The 23,395-nt window shown below is 37.1% G+C and overlaps 1 protein-coding gene across 1 annotated transcript in view; it reads right to left on the bottom strand.

Moving 5' to 3' along the window:
- Positions 1–427: 427 nt before the first annotated feature.
- The window catches only part of FAM81B (family with sequence similarity 81 member B), a 48,746-nt gene continuing 25,778 nt past the window's right edge, over positions 428–23,395 (bottom strand). The window contains exons 4-8 of the mRNA XM_087430317.1: positions 18,724–18,853; positions 11,699–11,805; positions 4,243–4,378; positions 2,413–2,608; positions 428–731 (exon numbers count right to left, since the gene is read on the bottom strand). Of these exons, the coding sequence (XP_087286443.1) occupies positions 598–731; positions 2,413–2,608; positions 4,243–4,378; positions 11,699–11,805; positions 18,724–18,853 (703 nt within the window). The 3' untranslated portion in view covers positions 428–597. The remainder of the gene's footprint in view (positions 732–2,412; positions 2,609–4,242; positions 4,379–11,698; positions 11,806–18,723; positions 18,854–23,395) is intronic.

Raw genomic sequence — 23,395 nt, forward strand, 5'->3', positions numbered from 1 at the left:
TAGACAACGAAAACCTCCGGATCAGAAGTTGTAATTTGACAGCCCACCGGCTGTATCTGCTCCACAGACATTTACTCAGAGTTTAAGAACTATTTTGAACCAGTTGCTAACGTTAATTAATGGTTTCATATAAAACCAGATTTCTGGTTTCTCTTGAAAAATGAAAATTTTGGCAATAATGGTTTATATGCGTGTTAATATGAACTGGAAGTGCATAGGGGCTCTTCTCTTTAGATGGGGTAAGTGGTCTGCCGTTTGCCACAGTTCCCGCCATTCTTTAGTGTGTTACGCCAGGCCTCCTTCACTCATTTCTGTACACTATGTAGTTTGCTCTTTTTTATTTGTAGGCAAATAAAAATATAAAAAGGCATGTATGTAAAAAAATTCCTTATTTTTTTCATTAATAAATTAACGAAGACATCATGCAGCTTCTTTGCTTTATTGGATTTTCTGGTACCTTCATCTCCTTAAAAAGGTAGTAAGAAATACAGAGATATTAGAGGCAATAAACATCACAGTGATATTAACTTTCTTTTCCCCAGATTTTACCAACAAACTGCTCCATTGCCTGGTGAAAAAGAAGATGACTGGAAAGTTTTATACTTCCTGGAGTTCCACTATCTTACGCCGTAATTTCTTTAGGTCTTTCTGTACTTTATATTTCTCTATATCCATCTTTGTTTTCTGTATTTGTTGGAGGGAGCTGAGAGAGTCATGAATTGATTTAAATCCTGGAAGAGCATATGAGAATAGGTATACTTAAATTAAACAATGTGTTGGAACTTTTTTTTCTTTTACAAAAGTTGCTAATCAGCAATTCTGTCATAATTGATCATCGTTTAATACAAAGCACATTAAATTCTATTAAGACCAGTCTGAAAATGTACAATAATCCATTTCTTGTGTGTCATGAAGATGCATTAGCAACAGTGTTTCAACTTGTATCTGGCTTCAATGTGAAAATTTAATTCAATTCCTCTCCTTCCCCTCTCCCCAGATATATTGCATAATGAAATAATTCTATATTTCAAGAGAGAAATTTAAAATATTTTCTTCTTTCTGTGTACTTTGGGGAGAGATTTAGATGATCTCTTTTTTTATTCTTGTTACCAAATTGAAGGTAAAGACTACCTTTAAAAGATGAGATTTTAAAACTTCTCTGAAAGTAACCTGTTTGAGGGACCTAGGGAGTGGCCACTGGCTGCTCCCCGCCCTCCACCCCCGAGCACTTTGTATGTCTCTCTCTTATGCAAGTCTAGCCACTCATGACCACAGACCTCCCGGACCTCAAGCTTCTGAGGTACAGCCCATATCTTATTCACTGAGGCCTTTCATATAGTCACTTTTCAATACATTTTTATTAAAGGCATAAAGGAGCAAACCAGTAATTTGGAATTCCCCTTTGCTAGAACTCCCAGTTAGTAAAATGCAGAAACATGCAGATTGCAAACTCCTCTTCAGCTCATCCTGGGGTCATACTAATGGAATGAATAAAATTAAACCTCTGGTAGTTAAGTAGAGAGCAGGGCCCTAAAAGAAGGGCCAGTTAAGTTTGGGTCATGATTCCCGGGCAGATAATTCGTTATTTTGATTTGGCGGTGGGAGTTTGGGGGTAGAGGTGGTGTGGGCCAGATTTCCAGGCAGCAAATTTAACTTGTATGCCAGGAACAAAATGAGACTATGATATCTTCCCAAGACACCTCCAAGGATCTCTACAATAAGGACTAAAATTTGATAGAATTTATGAATTTTTCTGAGATTTAGAGAACAGAAAATTAGTTGGGGCTTTCTCTAATAAAGGAACCTTCTGATTCCTGGTAATTCCCTCAGAATTGTGACTCGAGGCAGATGGCTGCTCCACAGCACCTATCCCATGTCCTTCCCTTTGACAAATTAGATGAGCCTTTCAAATTAATCCTCTTTGATGTTAGCTCAGCTTGACACTGCTACCGTTAGCCTCCTTAAGAAGAAAAGCAGTCATTATACTGGACTCTGTTAATTCATCTCTCTTTCTCACTTCTAAAGGTCGAGTCTCCAGTCTGACATCTGTCCAGGCTCATTACCTGCAGTTCAATGAGGGGCATTTGATTTAGGCTCCTAATTTCATGATACAACCACAGGTCAAGTTTGCTGATCTCCAAGGACTTTCCAAGTCTAACAATTCTATGATTCTGTCATCTTAGAGAGTAAAAAATCTCACAGCAATGACAAGCTTGTGTAAGTGTGAATGAAGAAAGTAATTTCCCACCTTCCAGTGGTATGCTGACATTCTATGGGATACTTAGGAAGGTCAGATTAAATACAAAAGGATGTCACTAATGACAAGGGTGATCCTGGCCATTAGCTCAAAGTGGAAAACTGAGGGATAGGCTAGGAAAGGACTGATGTTCTTAATCAAAGGTATCTGCTCACCTGATTGATATTCATTCTGCATTTTCTCTAATTCACTCCAGATGTGCTTTTCCAGTTGGTTCATCTTTTTGGACAGTTTATTTTCTATATCCTTTACTTTGTTTAGTTCTGCTTCCTGTTTCTGTGTGTTAATGAAATTCTCTAATTTGCTTGAAAGTTGCAGTAATTTTTCTTCCATTTTATTTTCAGACTTTTCCTAGAAAAGATATCATGTGATAAAACTGCAGAAAAGAAAACCTATATGGATTTGTGTTTCAGCTTAGAGAATGCTTTTTAACAAATTCACTTTTTCATGTTCAACATGAAAAGTCAAACCAGGTTCCCTTGTATCTAAAACTGTGTTCACAAGTGTAAGAGTTCATCCCTTTGTTTGGCCTCATTTGTTTGTAGTTTCTGGAATTCTACATGTTATGAGAGAAAAGGAAAAGAAGGGCTGCAGTGTTGCTGAAATGCCCTGAGGATTTGGAGTTTCAGTCCAGTGTTTAAAGAAGTGTAGCCAAGGAAGGCGTTTTAGATCCTGCCTGACTGCAGCTCCTTGAACATACTCCGAAGTGTTCGATGTCCTTATTCCCTGGCGCTTCCTATCTCCATGTGGACTGACTTCATCTAGAACAGTGATTCTCCACCTCTGCTGTCTGTTAGAATCACCTGGACCATCACACCATCCGCCAAATTCTGATTTAATTGGTCTATTCTGCTCAGAAATTGTAGTTTAAAAGCTCTCCAGGTGATTCTAATGTGCAGCAGGGTGGGGACTGCAGAGGATCCTGAGGCTAGTTAGCTTCTATGCTCCTCCTCTCTCCCCTACAGGGAATTTAGGAGAAGGAACGAGAGAGACTGAGTTGTTTCTCCTCTCTTTAGCCCTACCTGCCTCAGGAATGATGGATTCCAGTCTCTCTCTTCCTTGTGGTGGGAGGCTTCTGCCTGCAGGTGACCCTGTGGTCACCTAATGCTGCCTAGAACTGGTGGAGGAGTCTGCCTGAATCTGGGAGAAGCCCAGGCCCAGTGGGCTGCAGATCTGACTGCACATACTTCAATAGCCTTATCAGTGACAAAGCTGTAATGTTTATCTCCATCTCTTGGACTCCTGTCTCTATCAGTTGTTTACAAACTCGGGTTGGGGGGGTGGTTGTCAGCGGTGCTACCTACTGGGCTGCCTAAAGCCCCTCTACTGACATTCTAGAAACATCTTATTTGAATCACTTGCAAGGCTGGCAACCACTGATGACACTGATGGCCCTGTGCTGCTTTCCCGTTGGGGCTCAGCAGCATGGCCCACTGTGCTGGCTAGTGTGGGCGAAGGGGGAGCCCTGTGATACATTTCTTGTATATCCTGGTAGCCTCACCCCAAAGCTGGGGTTTTCTCTGCAAGGTCTGATCTGGAAAAGGAGTTTTCCAAACCTTTGATCTACCAACGGATCTCCAGAGAGGTAAATGACTTGTCTAAGGCAGAAGTTTTCCAGCTTTATTGTGTCTAAGCATCATTCAGGGAGTTTGCCTAGGAGCACAGATTCCCAGGGGAGGCCCTGGAAGGTCTGATGCCTCAGCTCCAGGTTGGGACCAGGAGTCTGTATTTGTTAAAACTCGCTAAGTTATTCTGGTACAGATAGAGCACACTTTGAGAAATGTGGGTCCACAGAGTTGGGGAGTAGCAAACAGGACCAGAAGACAGGCATCTGGATTCCTATTCTGGTGCTAAAAAAAGTAAGTTACCGACACAGTGAAGGTTACTGTGAATGTTGAAGTGTGTCTTTCTAGACCTTTACTCATTGCTAACATCCAGACAATGACCATGCAGCTGTTAACTTCGTGAATAACAGAACTCCTTACCAGTTTCTCCTGTAGGAGCTTCAGGCACTGATTGATATGGCTGAGGAGGTCTTTTTCATATTTGATGAACTGGTTTTCTGTCCATTTTTTATTGTTCTCAACTTCCTCACACAGATTATTTGAAAGTGAATTAAATCTAAGGGAAAAAATAGTTTGTTCTATTTTAACACGTAAATTTAAACATAAAACCAAAATTTAGTATTGAAAAGTCTGCTGTTTTTTCAGAGGATGAGGCTCAATGTGTCTATCAAGTACTTACGGGTTGATGTGGGAAGTAGGGGTGAGGGAGCACACTCTGAGTCCCTGCCCTGAGCTTGTGTTCAGCCCAGCTGCTGACAACACCTCTCCACATACCCTAAAATACATATACACAGTGACAGGGGCACAGCCACACAGAAATGCATGTGTCATCCATGCCGACTTCCTCTCAGGGCCCAGCGTGCATTGTGTGTGTGGGGAAGAAATAGTTTGATAAGATAAGTCACTTGGGGTGGGAGTATTATTCTATAGTAGGGGTTGGCAAACTTTCCCGTAAAGCGTCAGATAGTAAATATTTTAGGCTTTGTGGGCCATACAGTCTCTGTTGTAACCATTCAGCTCTGCAAGAGCTCAGTGCTGCCATCACAGTGGGAAAGCAGCCACAGATGACACAAATAAACATGGCTGATTTATAAACAAACAATAAACAGATGAGCATGGTTGTGGTCTAATCTAACTTTATAGCCACTGAAATTTCATATAATATTCACATGTCACGAAATATAATTTTTTATTTAAAAAATTTATTAGAAAGTGTGAACACCATTCTTAGCTGTAGGCAGATTTGGCTAAGGGGGGTAGTTTGAGGAACCCTTGCTCTACAAGGGCCACTATGAGGCACAGGAGTTACTCCTGTGGGGCAAAAACAGCAATAATAGGCCAAGGAGCCGGAAAGGACTGCTGGCATCAAGACAATGCACCCCAGGAGTGTTAAATAACAGAGAATGGAGGATTCTTAAAAATGTAAGTAGATGTTTTTACAGAGATTAAAAGGGTTGAAATCATATGTCATTAACTTGAAAAGTCACTGTGGAGTGGCTGAGGGTTTGAGCAGAAAGGAGAATCCACATCTGGAGTGACTGAGACATACGGGCCTGAGAAGAGGTGGGATGAGGGTTGGGGACCGGCGAGGGGTTTCTGTATATGTTTTCTGCATATGACCTGCTCATGGTAAGATGTCAATTTCAAATTCTCTTTTAGAATAGGCAAAATATTAGATTGGCAGGAACAATACATGTTGTTTTTTATTGAGAATATTCAGACGAACTTACACCATGTGGGTGGCTTGAAACAATAGTTGCTTTAGTGTTTTCAGGAAAAATTATATGCAGATAATTTAGTTTGTGGGATATTTATCATCAGAAATTGCTTAAGACATGCTGGATATATACTGCATGTATATGCCTCTCTAGCTTTCCTGAAAAAGTATTTGGACTAATAAGTGGAAAAGACAAGTTATGTGAAGCCATTTTCATTTTTATTTAGACCAAGGAGTATTTAGTGATGTATGGAGATATTTTTTGTTGTCACAACTGGGAGGTGCTGCTGACATATAGTGGATGGAGGCCAGGGATGCTGCTAAACATACCTCAATGCACAGGACAGCTCCACAACAAAGAATTATCCAGCCAAAATGCCAATAGCGCTGAGGTTAAGAAACCCAAATTTAGATGATGAAATCAAGGAACGGGAAAAGTTAATTTTCCAATAGTTATATTAGCTGTAGTATAATAGGTAAATTCTGGTCTTCATCTCTCTGAATTATCACATTTCTTTGGATAGAGAGAGATTTTTCACACAGAAAGCATACCTTGATTCAGGTGAGTTCCTCAACAGTGAAGAAGATGAAGTTGGTCACTCTTCCTGTTCTCAGTCTAATCATGATTTCCAAACACCTGTGCTACCGGCTAACAGCTGTTGGATCTCAGACAAATAAGCTTCCAACGGATACATGGACAACCTCATTTTAGCCAACTGTTTCCTATGTCTGGAACGCTCTTCCTTAGAGGATACAATGGCTCCTGCCCTCATTTCATTCGGATTTATATTCAAGCACTAGTTTTTTTTTACTGTGCTAAGGAAAAAAAAAAAAAAAGATCCCCCTCCCCACCTGACCCCCTCTATTCCCTTACTCTACTTGCTTTTTCTCCAAAATGCTCATCACCATGTAATATAGACTAGTTGGTGTGCTGTCTACTTCACTAGAACCTAAGCTCTATGAAAGCAAGGATTTTGCTTTGTTCATGGCTGTAAACAATGCATGGAATATAGAAGGTGCCCACTAAATAGTTGTTGAGTAAATGAATAAATGATTCATTCTTTCTCATTCAACACTTTAATTAGGACTGTTACAAATAACAAATCATAGACTGTCAAGTTCTTTAGAGACTTATCTTCAATTTTCATCTTCCCTTCCCTGTCTCTGGTGGAAATAGTAATTAACAGTAATGGTTAAAGGGGACAGTAAATTCCCAGATAATCAATTGTAACTTTACAATTGAGAATCCAGCCCTTCATGCTCACCTTTATTGTGCAAATAAATGAGAGCATTTACTCTCATCACTGATACAATATTAACATCCCTCTGAAAACCAAAGACCGTTAAATGTGCCCAAGTAATATCATTGGAAGGGCATGTCAGTAATTGAAATTCTGAAATTAAAATAAAGCCATAAAGAATGAATTATTTCTTATGATCCTTTTATTACAAGGTTTTGCCTGCAATTGGAGACTCACTTTCCTGGTAATAATCAGAAGTCAGACTCTGTTGGTAGTTTGTTAAAATATGAAAGCATTTTTTAAAAAGTATTCTCCTTGAAATATAAAAAGGATAAACCGAAATAAAGGTTTCTATGTCTTTTTCATTCCTTAGACTTTTTCCTAATATAATGGACATGATTTTCCATGTAAGAATTACTTTTCTGTTAATTATAGAACTTACAGTTAAAATCTCAACAGGATGAACTTATCTTGGATGACATTCACATTTTAGTTCCAAAATCATCTATTCCAATGGTTATGGGAGTATTTGTATCGGATGTAGATAGATATAGGTAGGTAGGTAGGTATGGAGGGAGCTAGCTAGCTAGCTAGCTTTTTCTTAAAACAGAAAAAGTCAGACTTTTAAATTATGGCCAGAGACCTCACTAGGATAATGAGAGACATTGGTTTTTTAAAATTTTTATACTGCTGAAATCAGGTTAAAACACACACCAAGGGCAATTATAAGGGAGAAAGTTACAAAAGGATAAAAGAAAATTTAACAGGGATCTATAGACTCAGCAGAGCCCAGGCAGAGAGCTGTAGCGAGAGTGAACAGTGAGGGCAGAGTGTAGGGCTTGGCACAAACATCCTAGTGACCACCCCTGTTATGGTTGACATACATGGATGAGGACATAGTTCCATCCTGGGCCATTTTTTACTAGTTCACTTATGTCTCAAACCCAATATCTTGCATTCAACAATCCATTGAATGAACTAGAAGACATGGAAAGTTCGAATTCTTGGAGACTGTCACTATTAACAGGCTCTCGAGAATTCAGATAGTGGCTTTAACCAAGTCAATTTTTGGAGAGTAAATCTAAGATTTTAAGTTTCATGCCAGAAGCAAAAAATTAATTCCAAGAGACAGTTTTTGTACTAAGTTTGCACCTATATATCTTAAAATAATTTCTTCTTAATGTTCTGTGGTTTCTAATTAGTGACACTAATTAAAAAGCAATTCCAATTCCCCTCTGATAGGAAGACTTTTGTTTATTGGTCATTCAAATTGTACTTGAGGTTAAATCCCAGTATCTTCATAGCCTCAAACCTTCATAGTTTCAAGCAGATATGATCTTTCTCTACCCCAAATTTCTGTAGCACAACTAGTTTACTAACAGGTGTAATTGTGAGATGCAGGCATTATGTATTGGCAAAAATAACCTGAGAATTGGAGTAGTCACTTACTAGCTGTGTGACTTTGGACAAATTATTTAATCTCCATGATTATAAATTTCCTCATCTTTAAAATGGGGATAATACCCACCCTGCAGAGCTGAGTGCACTTGAACGTCTTCATCACTTAGTGATTGGTGGGCATTTATAAATGACAATTACTATTCTTATTATTTCTGTGTACTTATATACTTCATTTAACATTGTTTTAACTTTTACTCTATCTGTGTTTAGTTTTTCACTTATTTCTTTTCTCTCCAACTGTATGTAGCTATGATTATGTCTTTGGATATTGCAAAGCACAACTTACATATTACTGGTGCTCAAAAAATCCATTCATTCATTCATTGGCTTCTATTTGTGTCTGAATGTGCTGGGTGCTGAGAATACAAAGATGAATGAGATATGTCCTTGCCATGGATAGTTTGTAACTTTCTACTGAAGTAGCATTTTCAAAGTTGTATGGTAAGATTTGAGTGTATACATTTGCTTCATTGACCAAATACTTCTTTTCTTATAAATCACTATCAACTAAACATTGTTGGCAGCAAGAGCTATTTAGGGAGTGACTGGTAGATGCTGCCCTTGCCAAACCCTTGCTGAAAGATAGCTGTGCTTTATAATGGCCAAGACTCTTGCTCTATAAGCACTAAGTTGTTGGCTTAGGACATTGCTTAGCTGAACATCTGACTAAGAACCCTCTGGAAAGAGGAAGCTCAATGCAGCGGTTCAGATGACAGAGCCTGTGTGTCTCCTTTGTCGGAACTAGTGATCAGTGCCAAAGTCCCAGGAATTCACTAGAAAACCCCCAGACAATATTGTAGCTTTTAAGTTCAATATGAAATAAGTTTAGTGGAACATTAAACTTGAATTTGTTAAAGTTTCTAAATGGGAAAAGTGTTCAACTAAACTTACCATTTAATGTTATTAAAATGCTTTTAATACCTTTGTTCAGAGACAGTTGTTTCTTAAAAAAAAGAAGAGCAAAATTCTATATCTTATCCACTTTGTTTTGAGAAGTGCTCTGATTCAAAAAAAAAAAAGAGGCCCTACCTGACTCACTTTCTCTTTGAGGAAAATACATTTGCGATACATATCTCACTTAAAGAGTTAATATCCCTAATGTGAAGGAATCCTGCAAACTGATAAGAAAATGATGAAAATCACAATACAAAATTTGACAAATGATAAGAATGGGCAATTCACAGAAAAGGAAATTCAAATGGTGAAGGGAATGCAAATGAAAACAAAGATGCTATTTTTTTCATCCTTTAATTGGCAAATATTAAAAAGAAACAACATCCAGTGTTGATAAGAATGTAGATACAGGTCTTCTCATACATTACTGGTGAGAGTGTAAATTACTAAAACATTTTTAGAAAGAAATTTATAAAAATTAATAAATAAATAAACTCTTTGATCTAGAATCTTGCCTGTAGAAATAAAAGCACCTATATTTAAGAATATTTAAGGATATACACACAATAATTTTTCCGTTGGTTTGTGGTAGCTGTAAACTTGACAGAATCTGTTCATCAATAAGATAAGTGGTTGAATTAATTATGACATATCTGTAAATTAAAATATTATGCAGCTATGAAAAATAATGTTATAATATTCACTGATCTAGAGAGATATCTAAGATGTACCAGAGAAAAGCAAATTATTGAGTAGTGTGTATAGGATTAATTTAAAAAACCCATGTTCTCTCTATACATATAAAGTATTTTATATATATACATACATACAAATATACATGCAATGTCCTTTTTCTGTTATATATTTATATTAACAAGGGGGAATGTGTGGAGGGATACATCCCTGGTGTTAGCACTAGTTATATTAGGAAGCTGAGATGGTGACCTCTTTTTCATCTTTGTTTTATTTTGTTTGTTACAATGAATGCATATTACTTTTTAATTAAAAAAAATCAATGAAGAATATTTAATTAAAAAAGAGTCAATTGTGTAATTAAATCAATTGTTAGAGCGCATAAGTATTTGCCTGGGGAAAAATATGGCTTATAAATTCAATGTTACCTGCTGTAATACTAATGAAATTTTAAGACTTCATTATTTCAAGTGAGAAAAAGATTCAAGTTTATACTATTACAAAAGTGTCCAGATGCAGATTTCATTATTTAGATGATTTGTCTACAAGCCAATTTCCTAGAGGACTGAAGGGGGAAAAAGTACGCATCATCATCAATAAAGCAGTTGGCCCTAGATCGCAAATATTTCCTTTTCCCGTCTTTTCTGTTTGTTGATATACTTTATCCCTTTAAACCAATCTTCCATGTTAGATTATGAGTCCCATTTCTCCCCCAATAAAATCAATTCTTAGGTGGTACTTCTAGAAACAGTGTACTTTTCAGCTTCTCCTTTGGACACCTTTCTTTATCTTAATTCTAAGCTAAAGTGATTAGATCAAGCACACACAGATAATTAATGAGCATCCTTATTGTGCTAGGATTTAAGAACCTACATACACTGTTTTAAAGTATGAAGAAAGTGGGTATTTTCTGTTTACTCAAGATATTAACTTCTCTGAGTTTTATGGATGACTACTGTTTTTCAGTAATTTCTAAGACACACATATTTCCCAATTTAACATCTCTGAATTCAGGAGGTGTCTTAAAATGATAGTGTGCTATGGCTTAATTGTTATCGTCATGTCTTAGAGGTACAAAAATATAATGGTACATCTTATAGTCAAAGGCACTTAGATTAAATGAAATGTGGTAGAGATGGGGAAAAAATGGATAAAGCAGAGTATATTTGGAATACTGGATTTGACCAAGCATTAAACCCAAGTGACGTGGGAAAGAGGAAAAAGAACAAGGGTAGAAGGGGCAGTAGGTAATACCATCCAAGATTTTTCCTTTGCCTGCACCACGACCCTAGGAAATGGTGGTCATTTAAACAAGAAAGGAAGATTTGAGGATAAGGAGGCCAGTAATTTGAATGTTTGTGCAGTCTTGTCTCCTTTACTGCTTTCTCCATTGCCTAAGGGACAACTCAGTGTAAGATGGGATAGAGACCAGTCTTAAAAAAGGAATGATGTAAAGGAGCAAGTAGAGGATCTTAGAAGAAATCTTAAAAGAAAAACTTGTAAATCAAGTTGTTTAAAAAATTGTTTGATAATCTTGTGGAATTGATGTAAATTCAATAGGGAGTTACATTGAGGCATTTTAATATACAATTGATGAAAAGTTAGAATGACTCTATAGGAAAAGTCAGGATGAGTATCAATTCAGTTGAGATATTATGCAAAGAGAATGACAAAATTAATATCATATTTCTTTTATTATGAATATTGTATAAGTTACTTTAGTGTAGAATATTCTCTCCATTAGTTTGTTGCTTTATTTCTTGGCCAGGTTCAAATTCCTGGGATAGGTTTTTATTTAATGCCAATGCTTTCATTAGGCAAAAACCTTTAGAATGCATTTAACAGAATCCAAAATCTTCCATTCACTTACTTGAACTCCAAAAGGTTCATTTCATGGTGATAATCCCCCTGGACCATCTTTAAATTTGAAGTTTGCTCAGAACTGGAAGTCTCTATCTTTCCTAAGAGCTGCATTACCTAATGAAAGTATAAAAAGGAGCTTTTTTGTGTGTGTGAACACCACCACCAGCACTTACATTAATTATACTTTATTCCTAAAGGGACCAGGAAACACACTTGAGCCCAAAGCACATTTGCATTTGAAAATGATTTTTTTTCAAAGGAATGATTCAACAGTTATAGAACTATCTTCAGAGAAAGAATAATAAGGAAGTGTTCTGTTCTGCTATGATATTTCTGCTATGATATTCTTTTTCATAATAGACTACCTAATGACATAATAAAAACATACTATTGATACTAGCTTATCAATTTGTCAATTTGATTATTTCTTTACTTTCTGTCTCCCCAGTTACAATGTAGGCCACTATATCCTCTATCACCTCCATATCCTCAGTGCACATTCGGTGACCAATGGTAAATGCTCAAATACTTACTGAATAAATGTTTAAATGCACAATTAGGCTCTGAGGAAAACACACACGAGTGGCCTAAGGTTAGGTCTCAGGAATTTCCAGGTAGGATTCTGACATGAGTACAAATGAATTCCAAGTGAAATGACTTGGGGCATTTAAGATAGGAAGAAGTTCTAGAAGTTCTTCCAGCTCTAGAAGTTAGAATAAGAGTTCCTTCCACATTGCCAGAAGCATTGAGGAAGTTCCTTTAGGTAAAAGGACTGGATTGGAAAATAGACACAGAATTGCAGCACATAAAAAGGCCTAAACCAATCACTGCCAAGGGGAGTGAAACTACATGATTGGCTTTGGACAAACAGAACTCAACTCCTGAAACAGATGGTTATACGGAGGAGAGTGGGCACTTAAAGTCTGAGTCCTCTTAGAAAAGATGAAGGTGAATAATGGAAGGGTCTGAAGAGATAAATGTTGAGTGGGCAACCAATACCACATGAATGATTATTTATAGGCAATAAACTTAAAACAGGCTATGTTTAAGAGGTACACTTAAATGTGGAATTGTTAACAACAAAATAATGGGCAAATGTACACCTGGAAAAGCAAAGGAAAAGAAAACAAGTAAAGCAATATTGCTAGATAAAATGTTACTCAAGGCAAATATGCTAAATGGGACAAAGATGGTCATTTTTTTAGATAAAGACTAGCATTCACAGTGAAAAATACTAGAGTTTTGAACCTTTATTTACCTTATATATTGAAGTAAAAAGCAACAACTATAAAATTACAAGGATAAACTAACAGAGATGATATATTAGTGATTTTAAATGACTTCTCTTGACTCTTTACTGGTCAAATAAGTAAAATAAAAATAAGGATATAGGAAGATATGAAAAATATAGTTTATTTAATAGATTTAACACACCAAATAATCTAACTTGAAAACAGCACTCATTTTTCCCAGTCCTCACTGAGCATTTGCAACAACTAATCACACATGTGACTACAAAGAAACTCTCAAATTATTCCAAAAAGCAGGAAAAGCATACCATAATTCTAACTACACTGCACTAAAACTAGAAATTAATAAGAAAAGTATAAAGAAACAAAAATCTAACCATTTAGGTAAAAAAAACCCCACTCTTTTAATTCTATTGTTTAATTCCAGCATTTCACAAGAAAATGTTCCTCTCAGATCTCCTACTACGAGGAGCATAATTGGCCAAGGGCCTTCATTGCTGAGCTTAAAACCCATCACCATGTGTCAAGGCCATGCTTCCCAGCGGCTGGCTGCTCCTAGCCGATGTCTGAGTAGTAGTCCTTTGATGAGTGATTTTGGCTCAAGGAAGTTGATGAAACTTAGAATGGGAGTCTAACACCTTCCTTCCCCGTCTTTTTCACAGAAATCAGACCTGTATTGCAGTTTGATGGCTCTCTCCATCTCCTCCAGCTTCCTCCCCATTTTCCTCCACAGTTTTTTCCCTCAATAAATCTCTTGCACATCTAGTTCCTTTATGGCATTTGCTTCTTAAAGGACTAACACAAGTGTCAAAGAATAAATCAACTCTACAATAACAATTTACTTAGAAAGGATAATGAGAATGTTACATATCAAAAGGACATAGCCATATCTATAATCAGAGGTAAAGTTGTGGCATTAAATGTTTCCATAATTATACAAGACAGAATGAAGCTATGTAAACTAACCATTCATTTCACAAAGTTAAAAAGAGAATGAAGGGCTGGCCCTGTGGCGTAGCAGTTAAGTGTGCACACTCCGCTGCTGGCAGCCCGGGTTCGGATCCCTGGTGCACACCGACGCACCGCTTGTCAGGCCATGCTGTGGCGGCATCCCATATAAAGTAGAGGAAGATGGGCACAGATGTTAGCCCAGGGTCAGTCTTCCCCAGCAAAAAAAAAGAGGAGGATTGGCATGGATGTTAGCTCAGAGCTGATCTTCCTCACAAAAAAAAAAAAAAAGAGAGAGAGAATGAAGATCCTAACCAAAGGAAAGCAGGATGAAGAAACTGACAAACTGTGGTAGGCAGAAGGGCTCCACAAAGGTGTCTGTGCCCTAACCCTGGAACCTATGAAAATGTTATGTTAGATACCCAAAGGGATTTGCAGCTATATTAAGGCTACAGACCTTGAAATAGGGAGATTATCCTGTCTTATCCAAGTGGTCCCAATCTAATCACGTGAGCCCCTAAAAGCAGAGAACTTTCTGCAGCTGAAGTCCAAGAGAGGCAGCAGAAGATGAAGTCAGAGAGATATGAAGCATGATAGAGATAGACTTGACCTACCATTGCTGGAGAGAGTCAATGGAAAACATGAGAAGGCAGGCAGGCAACTGGAGGAAGATCAGTCCCCAACTGACAGCCAGCAAGGACCTCAGTCCTACTACCACAAGAAACTGAATTTGGCCAAAAAACTTGAATGAGCCCAGAAGAGGATTCATCCCTAGAGCCTGCCTGAAGGAACACAGCCCTGCTGATACCTTGATTTCTGCCTTATGAGACTCTAAGCAGAGAATCCAGTCTAGCCCACCCAGACTTTTGACCCACAGAAACTATGAGATAATACATTTGAGCTGTTATAAACCACTGATGTGGTAATTTGTTATGGCAACAATAGAAAGCTAATATATAAATGTTAAAAAAAATTAATAAGAAACAGGAAAAAATTATAGGATTGACATGTAAATCCAAGGGCTATTTCTTTGAAAAAGTAATAGATGAAGTTTGTCTTACTCTAAACATAAAAAAAAGAGAGAAAACATAAATATTAAAATTAGGAATAAGAAAAGAGAGTGTTATAAATATCTATGATCCAAATAACATAGCAAAAACATCCACAAAGCTGAAATTATAGACAAAATGGAAGCCCAATACTTATAGGAGGCTTTAATTCACCTCTCTCAATTCAAGACAGAAGAAGTAGATCAAAAAATAAGAATACATAAGGGCCGGCCCCGTGGCTTAGCGGTTAAGTGCACATGCTCTGCTACTGGCAGCCCGGGTTCGGATCCCAGGCGCGCACCGATGCACTGCTTCTCCGGCCACTCTGAGGCCGTGTCCCACATACAGCAACTAGAAGGATGTGCAACTATGACATACAACTGTCTACTGGGTCTTTGGGGAAGAAAAAAGGAGGAGGATTGGCAATAGATGTTAGCTCAGAGCCGGTCTTCCTCAGCAAAAAGAGGAGGATTAGCACGCATGTTATCTCAGGGCTGATCTTCCTCACAAAAAAATAAAAGTTAAAAAAAAAACAAATATGTGAGGAATAAATGGATGTAGGTTTATTTAAAAAAAAATACATAAGACCCAACCAGTAAACTATTTTTTATAGATCAACTGAACTTTGCACCCTAAAAATACAGAATGCACATTCTCTTTGAACGTGTACACAATTTTACTCTCCAGCCACCAAAAAACCCCCTCAAAATATTCCAAAACAAAAACTGTTATACACAACAAATTTTAATTACAATGAGATAAAAATAAAAATGAATACCAGGATAACAAAACAAAAAGTCCTTAACTCGGGGTAAAAACCCAACAACAACACCTCTTCACTGTTCAATCAAAAGAAAAATACAATATGCAGTTGCAGAACTTCTAGGAAACAATAATGAGATCACTACTTATCAAACCCTAGGGGATATAGGAATAAAGAGATAAATGAATGGTCAGGGAAAATTCACAGTCGTAAATACTTATATCAGTAAAAAGAGAAAGAATACATATATATATATTTCAAAAAGTTAGAAAATGATCAGCAAAACAAACCGCAGGAAAGGAAAAAAATAAAGACAAAGGCTTAAGTTTGTGACTTGGAAAATAGAATGGAAGCAGAATTAAAAAACACATGAAAAGACAGGATCATTGGAGAACAACCAGTATAATTGTTAAGGCACAACTAACCTAACTAATCAAGGAGAAAAAGAAAAGCAGAAATAAACAAAAGGATAAAATGGCAAGGGGAAAAAAAATAAAAGTGGAGGAAATTAAAATAATCCTAAAAGTAGTTTGTACAATTATATGCAAATAAATTTCAAAATCTGGATGCAATAGATTTCTTTTTTCAAGAAAAAGTAATTTACTAAAGCTGCCTCTTGAAAAGATGGAATGTTTAGTCAGACCAATTTCCATAGAAAAAATTGAGCAAACATATAAAAGGATGCCCTTTCTCACCAAATCATTAGGCCCAGATAGTTTCAGAGGCAAAACTCCCAAATCCTTAAAGAATAGATAACTGTAATGTTGTTTAAACTGTTTCAGAGAATGGAAAAAGAAGAGAAACTTCCAAATGATTTTTATGAAGTTAGTACAATATTGATTCCAAAATCTGAGAAAGATTGCACACAAAAAGATTAATCTTGTTTATAAGCATTGATGCAAAATTCTTAAATAAAATATCAGCAAACAGTATCCAGCAGCACAATAAAAAAATACATCATAATCAAGTGCAATTTATTTTTTCAAAAAGCAAGGATGGTTTAATAACAGGAAATGTATTAATACAAATAATTATCCTAGTGTAGCTTGGGAGAAATATTGCAAAGGTATTTGATAAAATTCATAATCATTCTTTTTTTTTTTTTAAGATTTTATTTATTTTTATTTTTTACCCCCAAAGCCCCATTGGATAGTTGTGTGTCGTAGCTGCACATCCTTCTAGTTGCTGTATGTGGGACTCGGCCTCAGGATGAACGGAGAAGTGGTGCCTCGATGCGCACCCGGGATCCGAACCCGGGCCACCAGCATCGCAGCGCGCGCACTTAACCACCAAGCCACAGGGCCGGCCCATAATCATTCTTGATTACGAAAAAAAAACCTCAATAAAATAGGAATAGTTGTGTATTAAACATGTTTATTGAAAAAACTTACTTCCTCTCCATCATAAGGGAAACACTGAGGGCATTTCTGTTCAAATCAGGAACAACAGCAGGATGCCCACTATCCCCACACTACTATTTAGTATTGTACTGGAGTTATTTAAAGCAATTAGAAAAGGAAGAGAAATTATGTGTATGAAAATGGAAAATAATGAGGTAAAGTTATTACTACTTAAAAATCATGTGATTGTGTGCCGAGAAAAACCAAAAAATTCCCAAGTGAAAAATTACTATAATCAAAAGGAGAATTCACTGTTGGTGGAGTATAAAATTAATATACTTCATCTTGTAGCCTTCACAACATACAAGTAGCCAGAAGAGATAATGAAACCCTATTATAATAAACTAAAAAGAAAAAAGATAAAATCTCAAAGTACATTTAAGATGATGCCTACATGAGGAAAATTTGAAACCACTCCTGAATGATATAAAAGCAAACTTGAACAAATAGGAGGCACGCTATATTCCTGGATAACCACTCGCATTATAACTATGTCAATTCCAAAGTTAACATATAAACTTAACATGATTTCAATAAAAATTAAAACAGAATTTATCTGTTGATTTATTTGCTAGCACTAGACAGGCTGATTTTAAAATCATATGCAAAAACAAACAACTATCACAAAGAAAAGGAAAAAAAGAAAGCAATGGAAGGGACTAGCTGTACCAGATATTAAAAATACTGTAGGGCCTCAATGATTAAAATAATAATTAGACATATTTTATATTAGGTAAAATTCCAAATGGATCAAGATTTTAAGTGTAAAAATAAAGCCAAGGGGAGCCGGATGGGACCGGAGTAAACTATGTGCCCCTGTGAACGTTCTGCTCTTGATAAACTGGCTCCCATAAACAAATAATCAACACCAAACACTCATCTCCCCCAGCTCCCAAAGGATTTCCACTTTGTTCTGCCCAAATGACTTCAGAGGAGATGTGCTTGTCTCACCTAAGGTATGTGACAAAGTGGAGCACAGAAGACTTTGCATTGGCTCCTTTAAACCATTAACTGGGAAGATGAGAAAGAGGCGAGACATTTCAGGCAGAAAAGAGCACAAACAACGTGGAGGCCATGCAATATCTTGGAGTGAGTGGGGACCTACCTGCAGGTAGTTCAGTGTCACTGGGTATAAAGAGTGAGCCAGGAAGCACAGGGGGGATGAGCTGAAGAGATAAGCAGGGGCCAGTGTAGAGATGGCCTTTAAAGTCCAGGCCAATGGACTTGTCTACTATTTTGTAAGAGACATAACCCATTGTAGGGAAGTAACATGATCAACTCACGTTTATTAATAATAATGGCTTCCATGGGAAGTTCCTTTGCTTATAATCTCTGATTCTACTGTCTTTGAGGGGAACCCAGAGAATAAGGAAATAATGACAACAGTGGAATCAAGTAGCACACGCTTGTAATCAGAGGCTGTGTTGGAACACAGGAGGCACTCGTTAAAAATTTGTTAATTGAACTGACATTACTCATGGTGTATATGCATGAGCTGTTATTTAAACTCTTTGGAAGAGTTCTTTTGAACAATTACCACTTGACTAGGCATTTTGATGAGCTACAATGATCTTATTCTGGCAGTAACATGTAATATAAGAGTTCCATCTATTTTCAATTACCTTCATATCCAAGTTCTTAGAAATAGTTTCTAGGGCAGACATGAGCTCTTGAATTGTTTTCTCAACTTGCCGGTGTTCATGCCTGATGAAGTGAATGTCTCCAGAAAGCTTCACAATGCTGGAATCACATCTAGTGGCAAGATGGAAATTGGTTGTGAGATCAATAGGCTCAAACATTTTTAATACTACAGTAGGATCTGTGAATTCATTTGATGGCAAAAGTTCTAAAGTTCTTTGAGCAACGAGTTGGTAGATGTAGAACGTATACAGGAATCTCCTTCTTTATTTCCTGTTCTTTTCCTGATGGGAGAGAAACCAGGTTGGATAATGATACATTGGCCCAAATCAAAGCACTGAGTTGGAGTACATGAAGACGTGGGGGAAATTGGGGAAAATTTTAGATTTTCAGCCTGATGGATTAACCTCAGTCATAGGAGTTCCAACAGATTTTGATGTTTTGGGGATACTCTCTCTTGGAGTTTGGTTAGGCAAAGTGGAAACTTTTTCCTCTTCTATATTGCATTCTGGATCCACTTTCCTCCCTTTAGCCTCTTTCTTGCTCCCAGATTGTCAATTCTCCAATGGCTAGAAAAAGTGTCCCAGCCCACAAAAGTCTTCCAACTCATCTTCAAAAAACAATTTCCCTCCTCTTCCCCAATCAAAACTCCTGCTCCTTGAGTGGCTTCAGTCAAGTGTTGTATTATATTAGGACAAAAACAATTCACACTAACATGTGAATGAAACTTTGGCCCATAAGGTTGCATTCAGTATTTTAAGGAAGGAACTCGAGTGAACTGGGGTTGGAGTTGAAGATTAACCATCTTCCCAGCATGTCAGGGAACCCTGCTCCACTGTCCCACTACCAACACTCATGGCCTCTCTTGGGAGAGCGTGGTTATATACTGTATTAATGATCAGTTTCAATATACTCATATATGCATGAAAGATAGGATGGAGAGCACTGAAGGGCTGTAGCTTTTGTATACGAGTTATCAGAGATCACAATGAAGTTTGTCATTTTATAAAATAACTATTTTGATTGTCATCAAATAATATTTATTAGGAACCACATTTTCATGTCGTCATGCTAAGTGCAATTAATATTATTTGTTTTATGACTGTTAACATTTTCTAGGATCCAGAAATGAATTTCTTTTTCTTAAGATTTTGGATGCTAAAGTTGAGCCAAAGGTGAGTTAAGATGGTAATTTCGCCTGAGAAATCCCTCGAGGGGATATCAGGTGACTGTGGTAGGGAGTGGAGAGACTGCTGGGAGGAAAAATTAGGAATTAATCTGATCAAAAATGGGAGCTGGGTGGTATCCAATTCACACATTTGTATATATAAACTGTTATTGTCAGAACAACCTCTCTTGTCGGTCAATTAGAACATTCTTATGTGAGTCCACATGAAGACCCCCAAAGACTACACAGGAGTAGTTGTTGCTACCACCACTCCCTGCCCCTTCTTACCCAACCCCCACCTTGTTCCCACTCTCAGGGACAGCTGGTCTATGCATTGAAGGCTAGTGGTTAGGAATTTGGTTCTGGTGTCAGATAGACCAAGCTCTGACTCCAGCTTCTGCTACTTCCTAGGTTTGCCATCTGGGATGAGTTTCTTGACATCTATGAGTTTCAGTTTTCCTTATCTGAGAAAAGGGGGTAATGATGCTGAGGTCACTGTATATAGCTGCACAATTTGTCCACCAGGCAACTCCAGGGGCTGCCAAATGCATGGGCGACAATGTGAACAGTGTCTCCTGGAGTGCTGTGTACTCAACCTTCAAAACTGTACGTGGCTATCCTGAATAATGTAATTCTTAGGGTTATTTAATGATGCAAGGAGGAAATGAATGCAAAACATTTAGCAGGCACCTGGCACAGAGGAAGCACCCACACAAGATCAGCAGCTATTATTTATTTATTTGGCTTGAGAGTTGCCGTCTATTCATTTTCACCCCTTCTCCAACCAGCCTAACCCCACAAGCTGAAGTCAAGGATTAGTGGTTTTTCAGAGCTGCACGCTATGTTTCAAAAGGAAGTTTCTCTTCCTTTCCTACTTTGGAGTGATTTTATTGTTCTGTTAAAATAATACATGCCCATTATTAAAAAGTTACACGAAATACAAAAAAGAGCATAGAGGAGAGTTAACATCATCCCAAATCCCACTTTTCAGAAATTATAATTGTTAATATTTGGTTTTTATTCTGTTCATCATTATACGATACATATATTATACATGTATAAACATATACATATATATAATGTGTCTATATTTATATATATACACACAGAGATAGTAAGAAAGATAGAAATATAATAAAATAATTTTAGAATATTTGGATTATATTATATATGCCAACTTTAGTTAAAAATATTACGCTGAATTTTAATTTAATTTAACCTAAGGAAAGGTAACTGTAGTGAAAAGTGAAGAAATTACTGAACTTCAGATATGTATATATTTTTTCACTATAAGAGATATTTGTTTCTATAAAAAAGTTATAAAAAGCTATCATAGATTGGAATCATACTTTTTACAACTACCATTTCAACTCTACACATTATCTATTGAAAACATGCCAAAAAGTGAGAAAATAAATGAGCTTATATACCTGTTCTTTCAACACTTTTTGTTAATATTTTGCTATTTTTAAAATGTCAAATTTTATGACATTTACAGTGTGTTCTGTAACTAGATTTCCCACTGTTATTAAATCTTTTTTTTTTTTTTTTGTGAGACATCAAGAGTATATTTTATTTATGAGCTACATTTGTGTTTAGATCAAGTATCAAAAGCTACCAAATCAGAAGATTTCATTGTATGTTGTCTAAGGTCTCACTCAGTTGTTATGTTTTATGGTCATACTAATAGAAATTAAAATCCCACTAATCTTAAAGGAAAAGTTTTCAATTTTCCACTGCTGAGTATGATTTTAGCTAGCTTTTATTATGCTGAGGTAATTTCCTTCTATTCTTAGTATGTTGAGAGTCTTTACTATGAAAATGTGTTGAACTTTGTTAAACACTTTTTCTTCACCGATTGAGATGATCACTTTTTTTTTTCTTCTTTGTTCTCTTACTATGGTGTATCATATTAATTGACTTTCGTATGTTGAGACATTCTTGCATCCCAGAGGTAAATCCTGCTTGGTTGAAGTATATGATTCTTTTAATGTGCTGCTGTATGCAGTTTGCTAGTATTGTGTTGAGGATTTTTGCATCTAAGTTCATCAGGGATATTGGTCTGTAGTTTCCTTTTCGTATAGTGTCTTCATTCACCTTTGGTATCAGGGTAATGCTGGTCTTGTAAAATAATTTTGGTAATGTTCTCTGCTCCTCAATTTTTTGGACGAGATTGAGAAAGATTGTGGTTAATTCCTCTTTAACTGTTTGGTAGAATTCAGCAGTGATGCCATCTGATCCCGGCCTTTTCAGGATGTCCACTCTTGCCGCTTCTATTAAAAATAGTACTGGAATTCGGAGAGAATTCTATTTTTATGCCTCTAATATGCATTTCTCCTTTCCCAAATGTGTCACTGGAGTTGCAGTAGAAGATAAAGTAAATCCAAAGCCCAAAAAAGCTGTCCTCCAGCAGCAGGAATGCAGACTGCTTTTGGCTCTGCCAAGTCAACAGGAGGACTCTTCCAAGGCACCTGCTAATAGGCCCTGAGTGCATCTCGGTGAGGGGTGAGACCTCTCCAGGGACTGGGACACTGGCGGCGGCCACCGCCGTGGCCCGGTGTGGGCGCGCTGACGCTACCGGAGTTCTCCCTGAGGCCCGCCAGCCCAGGTCTCTATTTAATCTTCATTTTATATTTAGATTCTGTGTTTGTTGACAGTCCCTTTAAACTATGATTTTTTTTCCTTATTTTGACTTAGTCCTTGGTTTGCCAGATTTTGTCATCCAGATTTCAAAAGAAGGGCTCATGAGGCATTGGAATCTTTAAGTTCCTGGTGCTTGAGAATGCCTATCCGTTCTCTTATACTTGAAAGGTAATTTGGTTAAGATAACATTATTGGGTCACTTTTTCTTTTGTTCAAACATGATAGACATTGCTCTATTCTTTTTTTTTTGCTGGGGAAGATTTGCCTGAGCTAACATCTGTTGCCAATCTTCCTCTTTTTTTTTTTCCCTTATGTGAGCTGCCACCACAGCATGGCCACTGACAGACAAGTGGAGTGGTTCTGTTCCTGGGAACTGAACCCCGGCTGCCGAAGCGGAGTGTGCAGAACTTGAACCACTAGGCCACCGGGTCTGGCCCTACATTGCTCCATTCTCTCCTGGCTCTGTGTGAGGTGGAGAAGTCTGAGGTGACTACATTTTTTCTTTCCTTTACATGATCTGTTTTGTCCACCTAGATGCCTAATGATTCGTTTTTTTTCTTCTAATGATTCTTTGTCCTTGATGTTCTGTAACTTCAACCAAGATATCTTGGTTTAATTGTTCTTATATCAGTTTTTCTGGGGTCACAATTTTCCCTTTTGATCTGCAGATTCAAATCTCTGTTTCAAGAAAGTTTTGGTCTCTTAATCCACGAATATTTTTTTATTTTCTGAAGAATTTGTTCTGTTTCTCCTTCAGGAGCTCCTATTAGGTCTATGTTAAATGAATTCTACTTGTCTGCCATATACGTCATTTCTCTATAACCATTTTTATATTGAAAAGCATT

Source organism: Ceratotherium simum, chromosome 4, assembly GCF_057802395.1.
Source record: "Ceratotherium simum simum isolate JZ-2026a chromosome 4, ASM5780239v1, whole genome shotgun sequence".
In the NCBI taxonomy this organism is placed as follows: Eukaryota; Metazoa; Chordata; class Mammalia; order Perissodactyla; family Rhinocerotidae; genus Ceratotherium; species Ceratotherium simum.